This window comes from Nerophis ophidion, linkage group LG11 (assembly GCF_033978795.1).
Source record: "Nerophis ophidion isolate RoL-2023_Sa linkage group LG11, RoL_Noph_v1.0, whole genome shotgun sequence".
Classification (NCBI taxonomy): Eukaryota; Metazoa; Chordata; class Actinopteri; order Syngnathiformes; family Syngnathidae; genus Nerophis; species Nerophis ophidion.
In genome coordinates this window covers 38,269,300-38,294,196 of record NC_084621.1, presented here as the reverse complement: position 1 = coordinate 38,294,196, position 24,897 = coordinate 38,269,300, and the positions used below count along the sequence as shown (strand labels likewise).

Here is a 24,897-nt window from a genome sequence, read left to right as displayed (position 1 = left end):
GGACTAGATCAGGGGCGCTCACACTTTTTCTGCAGGCGAGCTACTTTTCAATTGACCAAGTCGAGGAGATCTACCTCATTCCTATTTATAATTTATATTTATTTATTCATGAAAGAGACATTTTTGTTAACAAGTTAATGGTGTTTAATGATAATACAAGCATGTTTAACACACATAGATTCCTTTCTTTCATGAAGACAAGAATATAAGTTTGTGTATTTGATTCTGATGACTTGCATTCATTGGAATTAGACAGTGGTGCTGATAACGTCCGCATTTTCAAATGGAGGAAAAAAAAAGTCCTCCTTTCTGTCCAATACCACATGAAAGTGGTTGGATTTGGCATCTCATTTGTCCAACTTGCATACTCGTTTTTTAAACACTTTGTTATGAGAGTAGCATATGTGTGTGGCCCTTTAATGTCTGGCAGCAGGTGAGTGACGTCAGTGACTGTGCGGGTGGGCAAGCAAGGGAGAAAGCGGTCGCTGAGGGCGGGGGAGAAATACATTGGCATCAAACTCCGTAGCTTGCAAGCTTGTGCACGCTAGCTTTCTGAGACTCTTATTTTGTTAGCACAGGCAGGATGAAACAGGTCTTTTATGGTGAAGACAGGAACTGTGCTGTCGGTCTTTAGAGTTTTGACAGTAGGTACGGAGTCTCTAGAAATAAAATGTGTTTCTCTGCGTCCGCCCTGTTAGTGATTTTTTTCTTAAATATGAGCTCGCAGCAGCCATCGTCATCTCACAAGATCCTCGGGTGCCGAGAATGTCAAACAACTGACGAAAGTGAAGTCTTGGTATGATTGATGATTGCTAATTTTTATGTCTATTTTTTAATGCCTGGCTTGAGATCGACTGACACACCCTCCGAGATCGACCAAGTCGATCGCGATCGACGTAATGGGCACCCCTGGCCTAGATGGTATCAATACAGTGGATGTCAGGTGAAGATCCACCTATGGCGTTTGTTTACATTGGGACGCCGGTGAGATATTGTATCCTCCTATGGTGTGTGGTGAAGCATGTTTAGCAGGGATGATACTTTTAAGAAAAATACTTTATTTGTCACCATGGAGATGAGGATTAGTGATTTAGAAGTAGCTAAAACACTGCAGACTGTGGATGGACATTATCCGCTAACTAGCTAGCCATGTTTTGAAGCACCTCTTCCTCAGGGGGTTTCAGTGTTATATCTTTACCTTTATCGATAGTTTTTTAGCCAAAATGTGTCCGTTCTCCCTTTTCTGTGTACACACTGCGTCTGCTTGTAAGTACTCCGTGATTGGGCGCTGCTGAACATGCGCCTCTGCTCTTGAAACCAGCAATGACAAGATGTGACGTTTAAAAACAAAACAAAATGGGAGGGTGGGGTAAACTGGTACTTTTTAGAGGTGGTTTAGTATCAAATATGATTCATAAGTATCGCGGTACTTTATTAGTACCACGATACCCTACAATGCAAGGGTACTCTGTATAATCACGCACAGGACAATTTGCCTGTAAAAAATGTATAATATAATATTAATTGTGATCATGTTTTTTGCCATATCGCCCACCTCTAGGCTACAGGTGTTACACTATAGCCAATAAGGAACCTGAATGTATTGGGAATTAAATACCACGATTGTTAAAACGGATATTGTCGCACTTTCTTAAAAACAAAAAAAAAAAGTGTTAGCTGTTACATAACAGTTCGTGCACTCATTTTACTGTTTTAAGTATTTGTATGTTTTATGAGAGAGTTATCTGTTAGCAGTTGGCAGTTTTTCATGATACATTTTAAGAATCATGAAAGCTGTTTACAGAAGAGCCGAGCAGATTTTGTTTAGCAGTTTTCTTCCTTATTGTATTAAAAAATAAACCATACTGTGACCATAAAACCGAGGGACCGAACCATCCTTGGGGCGCACAATTACAACCCGAACAGACCGTGGAAGTTGCCAGCTTAATAACGTACGATCTGGTTGCTCACTACAAAATGAGCAATACAATGAATTTATCACAAGGGTTTATTCATTCCAGCAAACCTCTTTTCTGTTCCCTCGCCATCATGTGTCAGCCAGTTGTTTTTTTAGGGCAGTGCTTCTCAATTATTTTTTGTTACGCCCCTACTTGGAAGACAAAAAGAATTCCAGCCCCCACTCCACTCTCCGCCGCGACTTTGTATAGTATAATTTGTCTATAAAATTACACTAAGTTTTATTAAGTATGCCTTTGCATAACATCGTATCAGTGTTAATATTAAATAAAAAAAAGAACTATAGATCAATTAAGAATAACTTTACTAACATTGTTTTTTAGTTTAGTACAGAAAAGATTTAAAGTGCATCAATTTGCCTGAAATACAAAAAAAAACAAGTCCTTCCATCCATCCATTTTCTACCGCTTGTCCCTTTTGGGGTCGAGGGGGGTTGGGGGGGCGGGGGGGTGTTGGTTGCTGGAGCCTATCTGAGCTGCATTCAGGCAGAAGGCGGCGTACATCCTGGACAAGTCGCTACCTCATTGCAGGGCCAACACAGACAACATTCACACTCACATTCACACACTAGGGCCAATTTAGTGTTGCCAATCAACCTATCCCCAGGTGCATGTCTTTGAGGTGGGAGGAAGCCGGAGTACCCGGAAAGAACCCACGCAGTCGTGGGGAAAACATGCAAACTCCACACAGAAAGATCCTAAACCTGGGATTGAACTCAGGACCTTCATATTGTGAGGCACATGCACTAACCCCTGTACCACTATGCTGCCCAAAACAAGTCCTTATTCAAACAAAAAAAACGTTTTAACCGACTTGAACCATTTGGTACTGAAAAACAAAATGAACTAAACTCAATAAATATAATACACTCAAATTGATGAGCAACATTAACTCCAGAGACTAATACATAAAACGCTAACCTGCAAAACAATTGGTGTTGACTTTTTTTAAATTAAAATAAAGTCAGGCTACAATGATTACGTTTTGTACTCTACAGCTTTTCGAAGCGTGGTTTGAAGCATTAGAGTGATAAAGCATATTCCCGGGCTCAGTCGCGCACTCCGTGGCATCGCACCGCCCAACCAAACACATTTCGGGTGAACATCTGCACCGTAACACAACATAAACACAACAGAACAGATACCCAAAACTTCTTGCAGCACTAACTCTTCCGGGACGCTACGATATACATCCCCCACTACCACCTACCGCCCCGCCTCAACCTCAACCTCCTCATGCTCTCTCAGGGAGAGTATGTCCCAAATTATAAGCTGCAGTTTTGAGGCATGTTAAAAAAATAATACATCCATGTTGGTATTTTTTTCCATAACTTGAGTTGATTCATTTTGGAAAACCTTGTTACATTGTTTAATGCATCCAGCGGGGCATCGCAACAAAATTAGGCATAATAATGTGTTAATTCCACGACTGTATGTATCGGTATCGGTTGAGATCAGAATCAGTAATTAAGGGTTGGACAATATCGGAATATCGGATATAGGAAAAAAAGACATTATCGGACATCTCTAGTTTTTTTTAAAGTGAAGAGTTTCTTGTTTTGCATCATTTATCACAGCCATAACTCGTCCCCAAAACTCAAAAACTCCAAACCCAGCATGGATTCGCCATGTGCAGTTGAAAAGCAGGAGTTTGTCTGTGTACCTCTGCCAAGCACTAAGAGGATCTAATTCCATCTCCACCACCCTCACTACCCACCATGTGCCTGTCTGTCGGCAGAACCCACTCTGCCTCCCCTTAAAGTCCACACCCCCATTAGTTGGGTTTTATTAGATTTCCCTCTCGCCCAGAGAGGCAGTAACCCCCCCCCCCCCTCTCTCATACACCCTTCCTCCCCAGCCCTATGCTTGCCAAGAGCTGGGGACTGTTAAAATGATTTCCTCAGGGAATAGCAAGGCAGACAGTCTGATGGGAGCGCTGGGCTGAAATTGCGCCCCCTCTCCCTCCTTTCTCAGCTCCTGCGCCAAGCGGATAAGAGCCCACCTCTGGTTGCAGGATGGACACAAACCGGCTGTTCTATGGTGGCGCGCGGTGGAACTGGCAGGATGGGTTTGGCGAGGAGGGTGATCCAAAGCATGCGCTCACGCTCTTAAAAGCTTCTCCACCCTGTCAGCTTAATGGATGAGGCTGTGTTCCCTCTCATGTAAAGCAGAGCCCTCAATAACCCTTTATGCTTATCACTAAAACCACCAGCACAACGGAAGGCCTAAGAATAACAAGTGTGTCTGATAATGGAAAAACAGCACAAGATAAACATAAAGCAGTATACAAATATTACAAATAATTCAAACAATTCAAGGCTGTGCTTTGCACTACTTGGTTTAAGCTTGGATAGTTTGACTTTCCATGTTGAAAAGGTAGCGCCAGAAAATGCAAAAACCATACCGCACTGAAGGCATCCGTTGGAACAAGAGTTCGGACACTGGCCAAGGTATGGAGAAACCTTTTACCCAAGAGGACACTAAGGGCAGCAAGAAAATGGGCTGCTGCAGCAAGACTGCAACATGAGTACTCCACCTGGACGCTTGTAGCGTACTAGTCTTGGCGTGGTTCCCCCCTATCTCACTTGGCACTCACACCGAGCGTTGGAGCCATGGCTTGTTTGTTTGTAACATCCGTCCCACCATGTTGTATGAATGCAATTTGTCTAATTTTGTGGATTATTTTCAGTCTTACTTGGATTTGTTCTGTTCGGCAATAGTGTCGTTTTGTACAAGATTGACGCTGACATTAATCACTTGCAGAGGGGCTATCGAAATAACACGATTTGCTGTTACTTTTGGATCATTTTGAGTCTTTATCATTTTTGTCCGTTACAAATTGCGTAGGTTATCATTAAAGTGGGATCGCACGTCGGCGGTTTTGATGGCGGTTCATGTTTGGGAATTTGCCGCGCAGCGCCAAAGACTGTGTTAACACCAGTGGTGTGACGTCAGGGCCTTCTCTTCTGGCCTAAAATAACCAGAAATCATGATCATAATTAAAGATAAAAATAATTTTTAATGTACTTTCCCTAAATATCTAAAAGTATTCATATTCTCTTCATTAAGTTAAGTTAAAGTTAAAGTACCAATGATTGTCACACACTATGTATGGTGAAATTATTCTCTGCATTTGACCCATCCCCTTGGTTGGCCTCTGGGAGGTGAGGGGAGCAGTGGGCGGAAGCGGTGCCGGGCCCGGGATTCATTTCGGTGATTTAACCCCCAATTCCAACCCTTAGTGCTGAGTGCCAAGCAGGGAGGTAATGGGTCCTATTTTTATAGTCTTTGGTAGGACTCGGCCAGGGTTGGAACTGACAACCTACCGATCTCAGGGCGGACACTCCAACCACTAGGCCACTGAGTAGGTTTCATGTCATATTATGCTCCTTCCAGCGCTGTTGTTTTTAGGTTATATAGTTTTTATCCAATCAGAATTCAGCTAGCTTATATTGCCATGCTGTACCAAATCTGCCCGGGGCCTTCAGAATCAACAATGCAGGCGTCTATGCACTGTAAGTGAACGGACACAAACATTGGAAGACAGTTGCGATAGCCAATCAGATCACGAGTTGTTGTCAGTAAGGCCTTCCAGCTGGCCTAAAGCAGATATATATTGTTATAAGTTAGGTAACATAAATACTCCATTACCCAGCATTCCACAGTAGTGAAGAGCATGCGCAGTAGCCCCGTTTGGGTTGTTGAAAGTAGACATGCCGGCAGCCGGATGTTTTTGATGAGCACTCTGTGGAGCAAACTTTAAGAACTCAGCCAACACGCCTCGTCTGCATCTTTTATGATTAGACAAGACAACACATATATTTGCAAGGCCATTTTCAAAAAGGATATTTAAAGATAAACTACATCTTGTGGGACGATGTCGGCCAACCCCGGAAGCTAGCTCAGCTGTTCCGGCAATGAAATGTGAAAATGCCCGCACACAACGAGCAGCTCCACTGGCTTATACGGCGTCGAATGGGCTTTATAAATTGTGAGTTCAATTATTTTATTTATTAATTTTTTCACATTTAATATGTTTTTTGCACTTCTAATTTTGACCGTACCACATAAGACTTGTTTTAATTGCTGATGCAGGTTTATTGGTTTAAAAATGCGCCCAAAAATAACCTGTTTTGTACAATGTTGATGTAGATCAATGCCCAGTAAATGTGTTTCTGTATTGTATTTATCCAGCAATTGTCATGTGGTGACATAAATGATGGCATTTAAAGAAGTAATCATTAAAGTTGGACATCACTTAAGGCCTAGGTGGGAAACGCACGGCCCGCCACTGGTTAACACAAAACACAAACCCGGGTCATCCGTCACTTATTTGTCTTGAACCTGATCAACCGCAAGGACCTGACAAAAACATTAAACATCTTCAGTTTTTTTGTGGCAGTTTGAAATGAGGCTTGTTTAAAATACCTTCTGCCGTGTAAAGAACGCCATCCTCTGTATTTGCAGCACAAGTTCTGTGATAATACAGTGTTTACACCGCCATATTGCACCAGTCACATTTACCTCTCAGACCTTCACAATGTGCACGTGCTAACTTCAGGCGGTGGTGGAGTAAAACATGGAAGCGTTACAGACTAATCAAGTAGTTACTGGAGGCACTGCGGTTGTTGCAGAGTAGGAGGTGGAGGACTCCGCCGCCTTTTGGGGAGATCCGTCGTACTATCGTGCCAATCTATGTTGGCGCCATGTTCAAAACGTGTGAAAAAAAGCTTTCCACCATTGCTGGGACACAGTTCACGGCAGTTTGAGAAAAACCTTGGACCGCCATCCAAAATGTCAATGTGTGGAAATGGAGTGGCAGCATTGCAGTCATTCTATGACTGGCCAAGATTGCAAGGGCTTCAATCGTGCCAAAAGAAAGGAAGTATGCCTCAGTGCGCTCACATCAGCTCAAACGTACCCTGCTTGAGATGTTAAGTGGACCCAGGCACGGTAATAACCTTGGATTCCCACTGGATGTGAAAGGGCCGCGGAATGGCACATGCAGGGCAACAAACTATTTCTTTTTTTTTTCCAAGTCAATGTTTCCGTCACTAACATGCCATTGACGTTTTGCATTCCAGCGCTAAATATACAGTGCTTTTATTTTTGCCAGGCGTCGCAACAAATCCATTAAAGGGGAACGTCATCACAATTTCAGAAGGGTTAAAAACAATAAAAATCAGTTCCCAGTGGCTTATTTTATTTTTCGAAGGTTTTTTCCAAATTTTACCCATCATAGAATATCCCGAAAAAAGGCATTAAAGTGCCTGATTTTCGCTATCTGTGAAGCCACCGTCCATTTTCCTATGACGTCATCCAGTGATATACATGCTATCCAGGCGGATAGCACAGCAAGATATTGCGACATGAGCTCGGATTCAGACTCGGATTTCAGCGGCTTTAGCGATTCAACAGATTACGCATGTATTGAAACGGATGGTTGGAGTATGGAGGCAGATAGCGAAAACGAAATTGAAGAAGAAACTGAAGCTATTGAGCGAATAGCTATTGATGCTATTCTGCCATGTCTGCCTTAGCATCGCAGGTAAAATGTGCAGACCAAACGATCGGGACTTTCGCATCTTGTGACACTGGAGCAACTTAAATCCGTCGATTGGTAAGTGTTTGTTTGGCATTAAATGTGGGTGGAGGGAAACGCTGGATGCAAATATAGCTACAAATGTACATACAGCTAGCCTAAATAGCATGTTAGCATCGATTAGCTGGCAGTCATGCCGCGACCAAATATGTCTGATTAGCACATAAGTCAATAACATCAACAAAACTCACCTTTGTGATTTTGTTGACTTATTGTTGGAAATGCATCTGTAGGATATCCATACATCTCTGTACCATGTCTGCCTTAGCATCGGCGGTAAAATGTGCAGACCAAACGATCGGGACTTTCGCATCGTGTGACACTGGAGCAACTTAAATCCGTTGATTGGTGTTTGTTTGGCATTAAATGTGGGTGGAGGGAAAGGCTGGATGCAAATATAGCTAAAAATGTACATACAGCTGGCCTAAATAGCATGTTAGCATCAATTAGCATGCCGTGCTAATCGATGCACATTCTATGTAAATCAACTTGAATCCGTCCCTGATCGTGTTTTTACACCCTCCGACAACACACCGACGAGGCATGATGTCTCCAAGGTACGAAAAACAGTCGAAAAAACGGAAAATAACAGAGCTGATTTGACTCGATGTTTGTAATGTGTTTGAGAAAATGGCGGTTGACTACCTAGGTGACGTCACAAGAGCAAATAATAGAAAGGCGTTTAATTCGCCAAAATTCACCCATTTAGAGTTCGGAAATCGGTTAAAAAAATATATGGTCTTTTTTTTGCAACATCAGGGTATATATTGACGCTTACATAGGTCTGGTGATAATGTTCCCCTTTAAATTTTCCTAAAATCTGCTAGTGTTGGATAGGAAGTTATAAACAAACACAAAATATGTTATCCAGTTTGATTTCAAAATAGGGCCGCACGATGGAAGAGGGGTTAGAGCGTCTGCCTCACAATACAAAGTTCCTGAGTTCAATGGCGGGCCCGGGATCTTTCTGTGTGGAGTTTGCGTGTTCTCCTCGTGACTGCGTGGGTTCCCTCCGGGTACTCCGGCTTCCTCCCACTTCCAAAAACATGCACCTGGGGATAGGTTGATTGGCAACGCTAAATTTGCGTTTGTGTGTGAATGTGAGTGTGAATGTTGTCTGTCTATTTATGTTGGGCCTGTGATGATGACCCTGGACAAGGTGGAGACTTGTCCAGGGTGTACCTACCTGCCTTCTGCCTGAAACGCAACTGAGATAGGCTCCAGCGATCGCCCACGACCCGAAAGGGACAAGCGGTAGAAAATGGATGGATTTCAAAATAAAATACTCCGTTTTCAAGCGGATCGTATTTTCACTTTGAAAAGTCCTATTTTGCAGACATGAAGTCAGCTTGTCAAAGGCTTAATTTAATCTCAAATGGATGAGGACATGCTGATTCTGGAAGTCCAAATTTTAAGGATAATGTGTAGGCATAGCCCGGGCAGCTAAATGGGGGTATGAGGGCCTGTGTCAACTATCAGCTAATATGGGGACCGGGAAAGCACAGGACTGATTGTGTGAGAGGCTCGCCAGGGAGGATGTTACTGTTGAATTGTTGCTTGCTGCAAAAAAATCAAGTGGTTTATCAAGGCAAGGTTGTTGGTGTTTCTGTTCAGCACCTGTTGTTAATGCCTGGACCAAGTTTATTTGCTTCTGCTCCTCTGGAAGGACAGAATAAACTTTTTGTGGTTCGCTTTACTTCAACTTCCCTTAACACGTGATTACACGCGGATTCGGGAAATCTCGTAAAAGCCAGCGCTATTTCGCTGCACGACGGAGCTACAATAGAACGGCGGTGGAGATTGCCAGACGGCAGATGGCGGTGCCCTGCCTTGGTGGCCGTTTCGGATTAAGTGCAAATCCGGGGTAAGATTGACGTAGTGTGGGTATTGTACGTTCTGACAACAGCATGCCTGTCTTTTTCCTTGATGTGGTTTTGATGACACATGTGATGGACCAATGCGAGCACAGCAGTCAGTTCTTTAGTCTATTTATACCTGCATTGTCCTTTCCATCCTTACACTTTCCATCATTGTAACTGAGCTACTGTGTGGAACAATGTCCCTTGAGGATCATTAAAGTTTGCCTAAGTCTAAGTTCACTTACAACCATGGCTGAGCAGGTAATATAACGTGCACCTCATGGTCCCTAGTAGAACCTGGAAATGGTATTGCAGCAAGTAGACTAGTGGACTAGGTACTATGCAGAGCAAAAAGTTCACTGAAACCCTCAAAGGGCATAAGATTTCTCTAGATCGCCAACAGGGCAAAATGACAGAGAAGCAATCTATTCTGTTTCCAAAGAAAAGGAACACAAAGGTGAGTAGTTTATTGAATTCAATTGTTGTTCTGTGCCAAGCTATTGGAGAAAAACAAGGAACATAGATATTGATCAAACTAGTCAATATTGACTTAACACAATCAGAGTGAAATCTCTGACCATCCATCATCCATCATCTTCCGCTTATCCGAGGTCGGGTCGCGGGGGCAACAGCCTAAGCAGGGAAACCCAGACTTTCCTCTCCCCAGCCACTTCGTCTAGCTCTTCCCGGGGGATCCCGAGGCGTTCCCAGGCCAGCCGGGAGACATAGTCTTCCCAACGTGTCCTGGGTCTTCCCCGTGGCCTCCTACCGGTTGGACGTGCCCTAAACACCTCCCTAGGGAGGCGTTCGGGTGGCATCCTGACCAGATGCCCGAACCACCTCATCTGGCTCCTCTCGATGTGGAGGAGCAGCGGCTTTACTTTGAGTCCCTCCCGGATGGCAGAGCTTCTCACCCTATCTCTAAGGGAGAGCCCCGCCACCCGGCGGAGGAAACTCATTTCGGCCGCTTGTACCCGTGATCTTATCCTTTCGGTCATGACCCAAAGCTCATGACCATAGGTGAGGATGGGAACGTGGATCGACCGGTAAATTGAGAGCTTTGCCTTCCGGCTCAGCTCCTTCTTCACCACAACGGATCGGTACAACGTCCGCATTACTGAAGACGCCGCACCGATCCGCCTGTCGATCTCACGATCCACTCTTCCCTCACTCGTGAACAAGACTCCTAGGTACTTGAACTCCTCCACTTGGGGCAGGGTCTCCTCCCCAACCCGGAGATGGCACTCCACCCTTTTCCGGGCGAGAACCATGGACTCGGACTTGGAGGTGCTGATTCTCATTCCGGTCGCTTCACACTCGGCTGCGAACCGATCCAGCGAGAACTGAAGATCCCGGTCAGATGAAGCCATCAGGACCACATCATCTGCAAAAAGCAGAGACCTAATCCTGCGGTTACCAAACCGGAACCCCTCAACGCCTTGACTGCGCCTAGAAATTCTGTCCATAAAAGTTATGAACAGAATCGGTGACAAAGGACAGCCTTGGCGGAATCCAACCCTCACTGGAAATGTGTTCGACTTACTGCCGGCAATGCGAACCAAGCTCTGGCACTGATCGTACAGGGAGCGGACCGCCACAATAAGACAGTCCGATACCCCATACTCTCTGAGCACTCCCCACAGGACTTCCCGAGGGACACGGTCGAATGCCTTCTCCAAGTCCACAAAGCACATGTAGACTGGTTGGGCAAACTCCCATGCACCCTCAAGAACCCTGCCGAGAGTATACAGCTGGTCCACAGTTCCACGACCAGGACGAAAACCACACTGTTCCTCCTGAATCCGAGGTTCGACTATCCGACGTAGCCTCCTCTCCAGTACACCTGAATAAACCTTACCGGGAAGGCTGAGGAGTGTGATCCCACGATAGTTGGAACACACCCTCCGGTCCCCCTTCTTAAAGAGAGGAACCACCACCCCGGTCTGCCAATCCAGAGGCACCGCCCCCGATGTCCACGCGATGCTGCAAAGTCTTGTCAACCAAGACAGCCCCACAGCATCCAGAGCCTTAAGGAACTCCGGGCGGATCTCGTCCACCCCTGGGGCCTTGCCACCGAGGAGCTTTTTAACTACCTCAGCGACCTCAGCCCCAGAAATAGGAGAGTCCACCACAGATTCCCCAGGCACTGCTTCCTCATAGGAAGACGTGTTGGTGGGATTGAGGAGGTCTTCGAAGTATTCCTTCCACCTATCCACAACATCCGCAGTCGAGGTCAGCAGAACACCATCCGCACCATACACGGTGTTGATAGTGCACTGCTTCCCCTTCCTGAGGCGGCGGACGGTGGTCCAGAATCGCTTCGAAGCCGTCCGGAAGTCGTTTTTCATGGCTTCCCCGAACTCTTCCCATGGCCGAGTTTTTGCCTCCGCGACCGCTGAAGCTGCACACCGCTTGGCCTGTCGGTACCTGTCCACTGCCTCCGGAGTCCTATGAGCCAAAAGGACCCGATAGGACTCCTTCTTCAGCTTGACGGCATCCCTCACCGCTGGTGTCCACCAAGGGGTTTTAGGATTTCCGCCCCGACAGGCACCAACTACCTTGCGGCCACAGCTCCGATCTTCCGCCTCGACAATAGAGGTGCGGAACATGGTCCACTCGGACTCAATGTCCAGCACCTCCCTCGTGACATGTTCAAAGTTCTTCCGGAGGTGGGAATTGAAACTTTGTCTGACAGGAGACTCTGCCAGACGTTCCCAGCAGACCCTCACAATGCGTTTGGGCCTCCCAGGTCTGTCCGGCATCCTCCCCCACCATCGCAGCCAACTCACCACCAGGTGGTGATCGGTAGAAAGCTCCGCCCCTCTCTTCACCCGAGTGTCCAAAACATGAGGCCGCAAATCCGATGACACAACTACAAAGTCGATCATGGAACTGCGGTCTAGGGTGTCCTGGTGCCAAGTGCACATATGGACACCCTTATGTTTGAACATGGTGTTTGTTATCGACAAACTGTGACGAGCACAAAAGTCCAATAACAAAACACCACTCGGGTTCAGATCCGGGCGGCCATTCTTCCCAATCACGCCTCTCCAGGTTTCACTGTCGTTGCCAAGGTGAGCGTTGAAGTCTCCCAGTAGGACAAGGGAATCACCCGGGGGAGCACTTTCCAGTACTCCCTCGAGTGTTCCCAAAAAGGGTGGGTACTCTGAACTGCTGTTTGGTGCATAAGCACAAACAACAGTCAGGACCCGTCCCCCCACCCGAAGGCGGAGGGAGGCTACCCTTTCGTCCACCGGGTTGAACTCCAACGTACAGGCTTTGAGCCGGGGGGAAACAAGAATTGCCACCCCAGCCCGTCGCCTCTCACTGCCGGCAATGCCAGAGTGGAAGAGGGTCCAATCCCTCTCGAGAGAAGTGGTTCCAGAGCCCTTGCTGTGCGTCGAAGTGAGTCCGACTATATCCAGCCGGAATTTCTCGACTTCGCGCACTAGCTCAGGCTCTTTCCCCCCCAGTGACGTGACGTTCCACGCCCCAAGAGCTAGCTTCTGTAGCCGAGGATCGGACCGCCAAGTGCCCTGCCTTCGGCTGCCGCCCAGCTCACAATGCACCCGACCTCTATGGCCCCTGCTATGGGTGGTGAGCCCATTGGAGGGGTGACCCACGTTGCCTCTTCGGGCTGTGCCCGGCCGGGCCCCATGGGAACAGGCCCGGCCACCAGGCGCTCACCATAGTGCCCCACCTCCGGGCCTGGCTCCAGAGGGGGGCCCCGGTGACCCGCGTCCGGGCGAGGGAAATCTGGGTCCATGGTTTTTCATCTTCATAAAGGTCTTCGAGCTGCTCTTTGTCTGATCCCTCACCTAGAACCTGTTTGCCTTGGGAGACCCTACCAGGGGGCTTTATGCCCCCGGACAACATAGCTCCTAGGATCATTGGGACACGCAAACTCCTCTACCACGATAAGGTTGCAGCTCAGAGACCTGACCAAACAATCTTAATCCAATCAACTCTCTGGTGTCGGAGGGTTTACTGTGGAGTCCAGGGAATAACTAATTCTATGGTCAGTGTATGCAGTGTGTGGCTTGTTGACTGTCAGAAGGTGGAGGCTTGTAGACAGTCCGCCATAGCGTGATGGCAGCTGATTTATGCAGGCTTGGCTCTGTCGGATCCCGTCCCATTGATAGGCTCTGAACCATGACCAAATGGGCTTTGCATCGGCAAAGCAAAAAACAACATAGAGTCATCCAAAGATAAACAACTGCAACACTTTGCTACAAAACTGTCAACCCCACCCACGCACCAACCCTTGCATGATCCTAGCTGAAGCATCCATCCAAAAGGTCAAGAACGTTGTTATTAAGATCTCTTTACCAAGCGGACTCGTAGTCAAATGCTAAAGTTGGACTATTATTGAGTTTTTTTCAAACATGCAAGCATCCAACATGATACATCACAATTTCCAGATTCTCTTTTCAACATGTTTGAAAAGGAGTAGGAAGAAGCAGATTTTATTTAATCCTACCCCTCTTCTTTTACATAATAGTTACTAAAAATTTTGTTCACTGCCTGTTCTCAATTTATTCACAATATACTCCATAGTTAATCACAATAAAAATAGATAAATAATAATTGGTGAAGTAAGTTATATTTCATACGATGAGATAAGTAAGATTATTTTTCAGAATAATGGAAAACATTTTGAGAATTATGGAAAAATATTCCTCAAATTCTGTCTCGCAACTTTAGCCCTGTGAGAATCTCCAGTAATTTGGGCCCAAGCAGCGAAAGCTTTGAAGGCCCTATTGCAATTGTTTATTATTTTCCTGCTTCTTTTGCATCTTTGAGGCTGTAAACATTCATGATAACTCACTGATTTTTGCAAGCGAAAAATTTTATACTGAGTGGCGCAGATGGTAGCGTGGCTGTGCCAGTAACCTGACGGTTCCTGGTTCAATCCCCACCTTCTACCATCCTAGTCACGTCCGTTGTGTCTTTGAGCAAGACACTTCACCTTTGCTCCTGATGGGTCCTGGTTAGCACCTTGCATGGCAGCTCCCGCCATCAGTGTGTGAATGTATGTGTGAATGGGTGAATGTGAAAATAGTGTCAAAGCGCTTTGAGTTCCTTAAAAAAAAGGTAGAAAAGCGCTACACAAGTATAATCCATTTACCATTCACCATTTACTTTCAGGGTCAGAACATGACATTTCAAAATTGACTCTGAAGTGCCCCCTTGAAAATCAGAAAAAATTAGCCCCATCTACCAGTTTCATGACAGGACGCACGTAAAAGTCTCAAGAACCCGCATTTGAGAACAAAAAGGAATCCAGCAATGTTGGTTTCTGTCGGCCATTATTGGGCCAAAAACAGAGGTCGTACTTTAATGATTTCCTCCTTAGGATTTTGACCAAATGAGCCGTGGATAAAATGGCAGATACCAAACAGATGAGCAATACAATGTGAATGTATATTTCCTACACCTCAGGATGTGGGCGTGGCATGGCACCGAACTTTGATCTAAAGGTTCGCCAGACAACTTTCAACATTTGTAACTCGGCTCCACAACTTCATATCTTGATCATAATTGGTAGAAATGGTGATGCTGACACCTTGAAGTTCTGGATGGGTCGGTACATTTTCGTACCCATTTGTGTTTGGGCGGAGCCTGCTCCTTGCCTTCAACACTTTATATTAATAATAACAATAATATTGTGGTTGAAAATTTTAACAGGCACTACTTCCTTCCACATGCTCTTCCTAAATTTTTTGATGGTGAGTCGGGGCATTAAGTCGCATGCGTTCCCGTGGACTCGCATTTACCCCAAGTTGCACCGGTGTGCGAAGGCCCGTTCATCACTGTTTGCAAATCTAATGTGTTGCTTTTTCTCTGGAATTTTTGTGTTGTGATACTACCAAAGAAGGACAGCAGTGATGACAAAGGGGAGACGTGCATTGGCAACCTTAGGACATAGCTATTCAACTGGCGGCTCCAGGACCCAATCCTGCCCAAGATTGACACTAGACCGACCCATGAGTTCAGTTCAAAACCTTGGATAAGTCTAAGAGCAGATTACTAAAAAACACCTGAACTCTTTGTGGTGTGCCGTCAAGGCCTTCTCTGCTGGCCTAACATAACCAGAAATCATGATCATAATTAAAGATAAAATAAATTTTTATTTTACTTTCCCCTAAATATCTAAATGTATTCATATTTTCTTCATGTCATATTATACTCCTTCCAGTGCTGTTGTTTGTAGGTTAGAGTTTTTATCCAATCAGAATTCAGCTGACATATGTTGCCATGCCGTACGAAATCTGCCTGGGGCCTTCAAAATCAACAATGCAGGCGTCTATGCACTGTAAGTGAAGGGGCACATACAGTTGATAGATAATTGCCATAGCCAATCAGATCACGAGTTGTTGTCAGTAAGGCCTTCTAGTTGGCAGCAAGTTGAATATGACATTTCCGCGTTGTCCAGTGATTGGATACCCACCAGCACTGTTAGCGGATTAATTTGAGAACACATACAGTTGATAGACAGTTGTAATAGCCAATCAGATCACAAGTTGTTGACAGTAGCCTATCTAGGTAGCCTGATATTAACGAGACTGTGATTAAATACTCACTTGTCATTCAAAAGTGAGTATCCAGTCACAAGTTGCAATTTAGCAGGAAACAGGTAGTGTTGACCCACTAAGGAGAGCAAGACGTTGATTAGGTGGCAGATATATATTTGCGAGGCCATTTTCAAAAAATATATTTAAAGAGAAACTATATCTTGTGAGACAATGTCGCCATTTCCACTCGAAACAACCGACTACGATGATTATACGCCGTCGAATCGGTGCTACAAAGTGTGCAGTTCAAATATTTTATTTCTTTATATTTTTCATGTTGTATATGTTTTTTTGCAATTTAAATTTTGACAGTACCACATATATGTTTTAATTGCTGATGCGGGTTTATTGATTTTTAAATTAAAAAAACCCCGCCTAAAAATAACCCATTGAGGTGATCCAATGCCCAGTAGTGCTTAAATGTGTTTCTGTATAGTATACCTCCAGCAATAGTCATGTGGTGACATAAATGATGGTATTTTGAGAGGTAATCATTGAAGTCAGACATCACTGACGGCCTTGGTGGGAAACACATGGCCCGCCACTGCATATAGATAATATTTGAGTATCTTTTTGCAGTAAGTCCACAAAAACAGCAGATTTTTAGGAATGTACAAAAGAAAACTAATAGTGATGTTCAGCCCCCTGGTCTTTTCCCTGGAAATGAGCCCCCAAAACAATTTAGATTTTAATTCGTAACTCACACTTGCCTATTTTTGACGTGACATCTTAAGTTTTTTTTCACAGTGGTTATCATTTTTTACACTTGTATGATATTTTCAGTGTCTTCCTTAAAGTTCCTTACTGTAGAGCAGTGGTTCTTAACCTTGTTGGAGGCACCGAACCCCATCAGTTTCATATGCGCATTCACCGAACCCTTCTTTAGTGAAAAAAAAAAATTCAAATTCAAATTCAAGACAAAGTTGTATGTGTTTGGTAACACTTTAGTATAGGGTAACATATTCTAAGTAACAAAGACTTAATTTAGAGTTATTTGGACATTAGGGGAACATATTTTAAGTAATAGAATATGTTAGTTATTTGGTTAAGGTCAGGGTTAGAGGGTTAGGGTTATAATAAGGCCATGCCGAATAAGGCATCAATTAGTACTTAATGACTAGTTAAGAACCAATATGTTACTAATTTACATGTTAATAAGCAACTAATTAATGGTGAATATGTTCCCCATACTAAAGTGTTACCATATTTTTTTTACTGGTGCACAAAATCAACCGTGCATGAACATCACCTTGTTCAAACAACAAAACTAAGACAGTGCATAAACTTACAACAAAATACACACCTGCAAATCAGTCAGCTGTTGGCGTAACTGTAATACATCAACAGGGAGAAGTTTGTATTTATACGAAGAGTCGGGTGTGTTTTGATCTCCGCCGAACCCATGAGGTCGACTCACCGAACCCCTAGGGTTCGTTCGAACCCTAGTTAAGAACCACTGCTGTAGAGTGAGGCATGTTGTATCCATTGTTGCCAAGATTTATTCAACGAGTGGCCCCTCATCATAAACACAACACAGTACCGCATGTCAATTTATCTTTGACAAGTCTTCGAGACAGTGTGTCTGTGGGTCAGGTAAAAAAAAAAACAACAACACAGTGACAGCAGTGTGAACAGGGGCCCCTTGGTCTGACTCCAACACTGATAAACTCCCAGCTCTTGAGTTCTGCTCCCCACTCACAGCCTCCTCACCTCATTGGTGAAAGAGACAATAGTACATTCATCATCTGCGTCTGTATGGCAGCGCATGTTGGCACGTGTCCCATGTCAAGCTTTCATGTTCGTTTGAGGTTTAAAAAAGCAAGATGTGCTTGCTTACGCGTGACCATTCTGTATCAATGATTACAAGCTAATTCTTGGTTTGTTGTCGTCCAGTTAATCCACAAATGGATTTGGACTTCCAAGAACAATGCTGCCAATGGAATGAGAGTGCGTCATTTGCTACCACGTGCACGAACACACACACACACACACACACACACACACACACACACACACACACACACGGATGCAAATATGTACAGTACACATACTCCGCCTGCAGATTCAGCTGTGCTCTTAGCTCACCGTCCCTCTTCGATGACATCACGCCCTGACAATGCTGTCATTCATACAGATGTTGCTTACAAAACCTGGACTTTTATTTCTATTGTCTGTGTGCACTACTCCTTACGAAAATAATATCCATCCATCCATTTTCTACCGCGTGTCCCTTTCGGGGTGGTGGGGGGCGCTGGAGCCTACCGCAACTGCATTCGGGCGGAAGGCGTCGTACACCCTGGACAAGTCGCGGCCTCATCGCAGGGCCAACACAGATAGACAGACAACATTCACACCCACATTCACACACCAGGGCCAATTTAGTGTTGCCAAGCAACCTATTTTTCTAAAACATGCACCTGGGGACGACAATAATCATTTTTTGTAAAAAAAAAGAAAATTAAAGGTTCAGCTCAAAACAAATTCCTTCATAACACACTAATTTTAAAAAAAGTTGCTGTATTATAAAACATGTTGGTACAACTTTAGTACGGGGAACATATGAACTATTAATTAGTTGGTTATTAACATAGGGTTAGGGTCAGGGTTAGGGTAAGGATTAGGGTCAGGGTTAGGGTTAGGGAAGATTCTTAGTTAATGGCTTACTGGTTGTATAATAAGGCCATGCAGAATAAAGCATTAATAATTACTTAATTAAAAGTTAAAAAGTACTCAATAATGACTAATTAAGAGCCAATATGTTACAAATTTGCATGTTAATAAACAACTAATTAATGGCTTCTAATGTTCCCCATAGTAAAGTGTTACCAACACCTTTATACTCATTACTAGTGTAAAACTTGATCTTTATTCACCTTCATGCCTATTAAACCAAGTACTTTTGAAGGCTACTTTAGCCTATTAGAAACCCTTTGATTATGGGTCCTCCTGTGTCCTATGAAATATCTCTTTAAGAGACACACTGTTTTTTTTTTACTTTCCGCTAAGCAAAAAAAGGAGCACATTTAGAATATGCCAGAAATTATGTCATCCTCCCATCATGTGCCAGCTCTACAGCCAAGAGCTCTGCAGCGGAGCAACATATAGTATTGTTTACCTCATTTAGCACTCAGCACCTAGCCTGATGCTTAGTGACACATTTATTGTCCTTAGTAACAATGTAAACAACATTTAATTGCATGCTAATAAATAACACATTTTTATGCGCCGGCACCAAAACATAAAAAACACTTGGCTGTCTGAAATTGGCAGGGGAGAAGAGAGCTCATTTGAAAAGAGCACAAAAAACAATGTCACCCACTCTGGAAACGGGCCCACAGACATGAGCTGAGTCATGTTGCACTCGCATATGTTGTTTAGACCAAGAGCACATGTGATTGTGTGTGTGTGCGTGTGCGTGTGTGTGTGTAAGCGTGCACATTTACCTGGCTGACTGTCCGTGTGTGTGTTTGTCACTGTACAGAGATGATGAAACAGAGCTCTGTGTGTGTGTGTGTGTGTGTGTGTTTGTATATGTGTGTAATGCTCACAAAGCCCTGCGGTGATGTAATGCATTGGCCGGCCCGCTGTGGAACTTGGCCTCGTCTCTATTTCCTTCACACTACGAGGGTCAACTATCCCACAACCTCCAGCCCACAACACGCACCGTTCTGTTCCCTGCACCACAACAGAACAGGACACAACCACACCCGGCACCACGAGCACCCAGTGCTTCACACAAAAATCTCTTGTACCAAACCTAATAAAACACTCCAGTCGCAGCAGACCCTCCCAGACAACTAAAAGCAAGGACAGAAAACATGCAAGTCCCCTATGACACCGTGGGGCTTTGCAGTACCACTTAAACGCTAAAAAGGGCGATAGGAGAGAACAAAGATGGACACCGATGCAAAGATATAGTCTAGGGTCCACAGAGCACAGACAGAGCGCTTAGAGCAAGATATGAGTCCCCAAGGGGCCACAGCAGTCCTTCGGCTCATTAACTATTTACACCAGAGACAGACCTCCCTGCTGCTCCGGCCCACCACAAAATCAATTAGCCTTCATTAAGCCCGAGCTCTGGCCCTACAATGTGCTTTCTCCGGCTGGGAAGGGTTAGCAAGCATAGGGGCCTCCAGACACCGCAAAATATCAGACAAGCCCAAAAGCAGCACGGCACAGGAAACGGGTCCTTTCAAGTTGCGAATTACACCAATTTCCCTGTGTTTGGTGACCAGGAATATCAATGTCTCTCACTTTTCAACTCTGTGTCTATCTGGTTCCCTCACGTCTATCAAAGTCCCACTCAATCCCATTCCCCGCTGTAATAATGTAAACTTTTGGTAAGAGAGAGTGCACCCGGGTCCGTGCCTCAGGGGTGTGGGGTTACAGTGTGGAGATTTCCCATTGGCGGAACGTCAACATGGTTGGGGTAATGCGATTAGAGCCGGATCGGGAACGTCGCAAGGGACACATGGGCCTGATCATGGCCCAGTTATACGATAGCGAAGCCGTATTTATCGACCCAGCCCCGGCGCGGATATTATGGAATTCAGACTCCTTCTTTGCTTATGAAGCACACTCTAAAGATGGCACCCCTGATAACACAATTGCCCCCAATGCTATCTGTCTAATCGTGGAAGTCCATCAGTTGTGTGCCGACATCAGGGAAGAGAATCTGCATTGAGCCGTGTTTGCTTTTTGTGTCTCGCCTCTTGACGGCCGACTAAACCCGTGGCCTGTAGCCACTTAGTGACTGCATATGTTTATGGAAGGCCCAATGGAGCATTTACAATTCAATTACAAAGATAGGAGGAGCACAAAAACGACTAAAATGTGTCTGGATGACGGCCAGAGGAGAGATAAGCCTAATACACCAATATTGTGTTACCTCGGCATGTTACCATAGGAACCGCTGAGGAGATTCAAAAGACCACAAAGACGATCAATCTTGAGAGAGCAGGAGGAAGAGGGAGAATTAAATGCCCTGGGAATGCTCCCGCGCTCCTCTATCAGAGCAATAACTCTTCTAATGACCTCTACTACTCCTCTCTCTCCTTCGCTACGTCCACATGATGCTTCTCTCCATCAGCGAGTGTCTCCAAACATGAAGGGTAGCAAAAACTTTCCATTACATTATTATCTTTTCCGAAGTTGGGACATTTGCTATGGAGAACTTCCCATTTTCATTGTCAGTGACTTTGAACGAAATGTTGGATGATGATGATTGTTCCCACATCGTCATAATCATGTCATACCACCTAATGCGACACTATTTCAAATTCTTTACAGTATCTCACATTTAATATATCTTTTCAAGTTGCAACGCTATGGACATGAAACACGGATATACCTGACGGTAGTCAGTGTCTAAACCAGAGGTCTCAAACTCAATTTACCTGGGGGGCGCTGGATGCAGAAACTGGGTGAGGCTGGGTCGCAAGAAAAGATTTCTTAAAAAATCTAACATGAACTTTTTAATGAATTCACCTTCTATGAATGGCTTTCCCGCCCTAGCAACATACTTGCCAACCCTCACGATTTTTCCGGGAGACTCCTGAATTTCAGTGCACCTCCCGACAATCTACCGGTGCAACCATTTTCCCGAATTTGTCCCAATTTTCACCCGGCCGAATATATTGTATATTGTAGCCCGGAAGAGTCAGGGCTGCATGGGATTCTGGATAATTGTTCTGTTGTGTTTATGTTGTGTTACGATGCGGATGTTCTCCCGAAATGTGTTTGTCATTCTTGTTTGGTGTGGGTTCACAGTCTGGCACATATTTGTAACAGTGTTTAAGTTTTTTTTACGGTCACCCTCAGTGTGACCTGTGTAGCTGTTGATCAACTATATCTTGCAATAACACACATGCGTCTTGCATGGCCAGATGCAACATATAACTGGGCTTGCACGCTGCCAGTCCAGGCTGTAGGGGGCGCTAAAGGCAGTGCTATTATGGCACTCCCTGAATATTGATGATATGGTATAAATCGACAGGAGCTTCGAGAGTTTTGGTGATCTGAAATTTAAGGGTCTCCCGGGAAAATTGGGGACGTGGGTAAGTATGACGCGGTTAAGCGCCGTTCATATTAAACTCGCGGGCCGCTCCAACATTAAATTGTCATATCAAAGTGCGGGGCGCATAATAAGGTCTCGCGGGCCGCAATTGGCCGGCGGGCCGCATGTTTGAGACCCCTGTCTAAACTGTAGAGTAACACCTATGTATAGATTTAGGACCTGATTTACTCATATCTAAGCACCACGCAGTAAACAGCGTGTGCAATCTATAAAATAGTGTGTACTATTAGTGGGCTTGTTGCATGTGATTTACTAAGACTGTGTGTACAATTGTAAAGTGGTGCAGACCACTTAAATGAGAATTTTGCATGTGCTACACGGGGAATAACCACAGATATACTCATTTACTGCACATGCATCTTATCACGCTCTTACTTGTGGCGTTTTGCGATATTTTCAAACATGCAGGAGATATGCACCACTTTTTATGAGCATTTTTAGAAACAGACGTGCATTGCATCTACGTTTTCTTTTCTTTTTTACTGCTGAAAGTGCATTGGAGGGAGGCTGCACATTACTCCGGTCAAGAGGCAAAAATCCATATAAATACTTTTTTTTTTTTTCATTTCAGAAATATTTAAATAATATATATATACTAAGTGGGGCAGCACGGTGGAAGAGGGGTTAGTGCGTCCGCCTCACAATACGAAGGTCCTGAGTAGTCCTGGGTTCAATCCTGGGCTCGGGATCTTACTGTGTGGAGTTTGCATGTTCTCCCTGTGACTGCGTGGGTTCCCTCCGGGTACTCCGGTTTCCTCCCACTTCCAAAGACATGCACCTGGGGATAGGCAACACTAGTCTGTGAATGTGAGTGTGAATGTTGTCTGTCTATCTGTGTTGGCCCTGCGATGAGGTGGCGACTTGTCCAGGGTGTACACCGCCTTCCGCCAGATTGTAGCTGAGATAGGCACCAGCTTATTCCCTTTGGGGTGGCGGGGGGCGCCGGAGCCTATCTCAAGTTGCCACCTCATCGCAGGGCAAACACAGATAGACAGACAACATTCACACTCACATTCACACACTAGGGCCAATTTAGTGTTGCCAATCAACCTATCCCCAGGTGCATGTCTTTGGAGGTGGGAGGAAGCCGGAGTACCCAGAGGGAACCCACGCATTCACGGGGAGGACACGCAAACTCCACACAGAAAGATCCCGAGCCCGGGATTGAACCCAGGACTACTCAGGACCTTCGTATTGTGAGACAGACTCACTAATCCCTGTTCCAGCGTGCTGCCACTTTGAATATGTTTTTTGCAATTTTAATTTTGACAGTACCTCATAAGATATGTTAAAATTGCTGTTGCATTTTTATTTATTTTTAAATGTGCCACAAAAAAACCTGTTTAGTTTTTTTTTGTATTGATTGATTGAGACTTTTATTAGTAGATTGCACAGTACAGTATATATTCCGTAAAATTGACCACTAAATGGTAACACCCGAATAAGTTTTTCAACTCGTTTAAGTCGGGGTCCACGTTAATCAATTCATGGTACAAATATATACTATCAGCATAATACAGTTATCACACAAGTTAATCATCATAGTATAAACATTGAATTATTTACATTATTTATAATGTATTTACATTATTTACAATGTACACTGTTGATGTGATTCTATGACCTGTAAATGTGTTCCTGTATAGTATTTCTGCAGCAATGGTCATGTGGTGACATCAATTATGCTATTTTGAGAGGTAATTATTGAAATGGGATATTACTGAAGGCTTAGGTAGGAAATGCACGGCCCGCCACTGCATCTCAGTGTATGCTATGTGTTCTAAGACATGAAACCCTTATTTTTCCTGAAATGGTTTGTTAACTTATTTCATATTTGCACACTGTTATTTTACACCACCTTCAATCCAAACTGCACTGTCTTTTAATAAATATAAAATATTTGAGAAATTTGAGTTGACAAATCTTCGGGTTTGGGTTGCCGGTTGTTAGTAAGGGGTGATAATGGGTCCTGCTGCCAAACCAGTTGAGAACTAGCACTCCTAAGCAACGTTCCCTCTAAGGTACGCGCCAGTGCAATTGCACACTGCTCACGCGTCCTCTGCGCACGGCAAATCTAGGCCGCGCACAAAATCGAATAAAAATATATCTGCGCATAAAGTCTGCCGTCGCTCACATGTGCGCCACTGAATGCTCAAGGAGTTTGGGCGTTTGTTCACACATATAAAAAATTGGAGGGAAAATTGCTCATAAGTATATCCAAATTGTATTTCTATAGTGTTATCCCTTGAGAAAATATAATAAAACCGCTGAGGGGGTGAAACTGTAGACAGGTTGTTATTGTTGCAGCAGTTTATGTTTGCAAATGAATTCTGGAGAACCTTCTAACTCTATTTTATTTCCCACTGCCTTAACTGCACCCTTTGTGGAGGATGACATCATTTAAATTTTCCCTGCGTGCCCTAAACTAGCGCTAACAAGTTGCAGGACCTATAGAACATGTTCTGTACATTAAGATATACATCAGTGGGCAGCTGGGCCACAACTTCATAAAGAGTCCTTTATTCCAGTCCCCAGTGCTGCACTGGCAAGCTTTGATTACACACCAAATTATGAAATCCACACAGGCTTAAGAGTACGGGGCCGTGCTGGCAGAGCGCAGTGGAAAAGAAAGCTGCGACACTTTAACTTTGTGTGTTCATAAATGTGTACGTATGCATATACTCACCAGTTTGGCTTCTGAGTGCATGGAGGGAATGTGCGCGGAGGAACAGACGCTACTGTGGGCGGGACCTTGCATACCCATCATGTTGGCAGCCATTGACATTTGTCTCTCCATCTGACAACACAA

The 24,897-nt window shown here is 44.6% G+C and overlaps 1 protein-coding gene across 2 annotated transcripts in view; it reads right to left on the bottom strand.

The window, feature by feature from the left end:
* Positions 1-24,897, bottom strand: part of creb5b (cAMP responsive element binding protein 5b) — a 207,770-nt gene that overhangs the window by 68,898 nt on the left and 113,975 nt on the right. For both annotated transcript variants that reach the window (XM_061915849.1, XM_061915850.1), the window contains one exon: positions 24,775-24,885. In XM_061915849.1, coding sequence (XP_061771833.1) covers positions 24,775-24,885 — 111 coding nt within the window. The remainder of the gene's footprint in view (positions 1-24,774; positions 24,886-24,897) is intronic.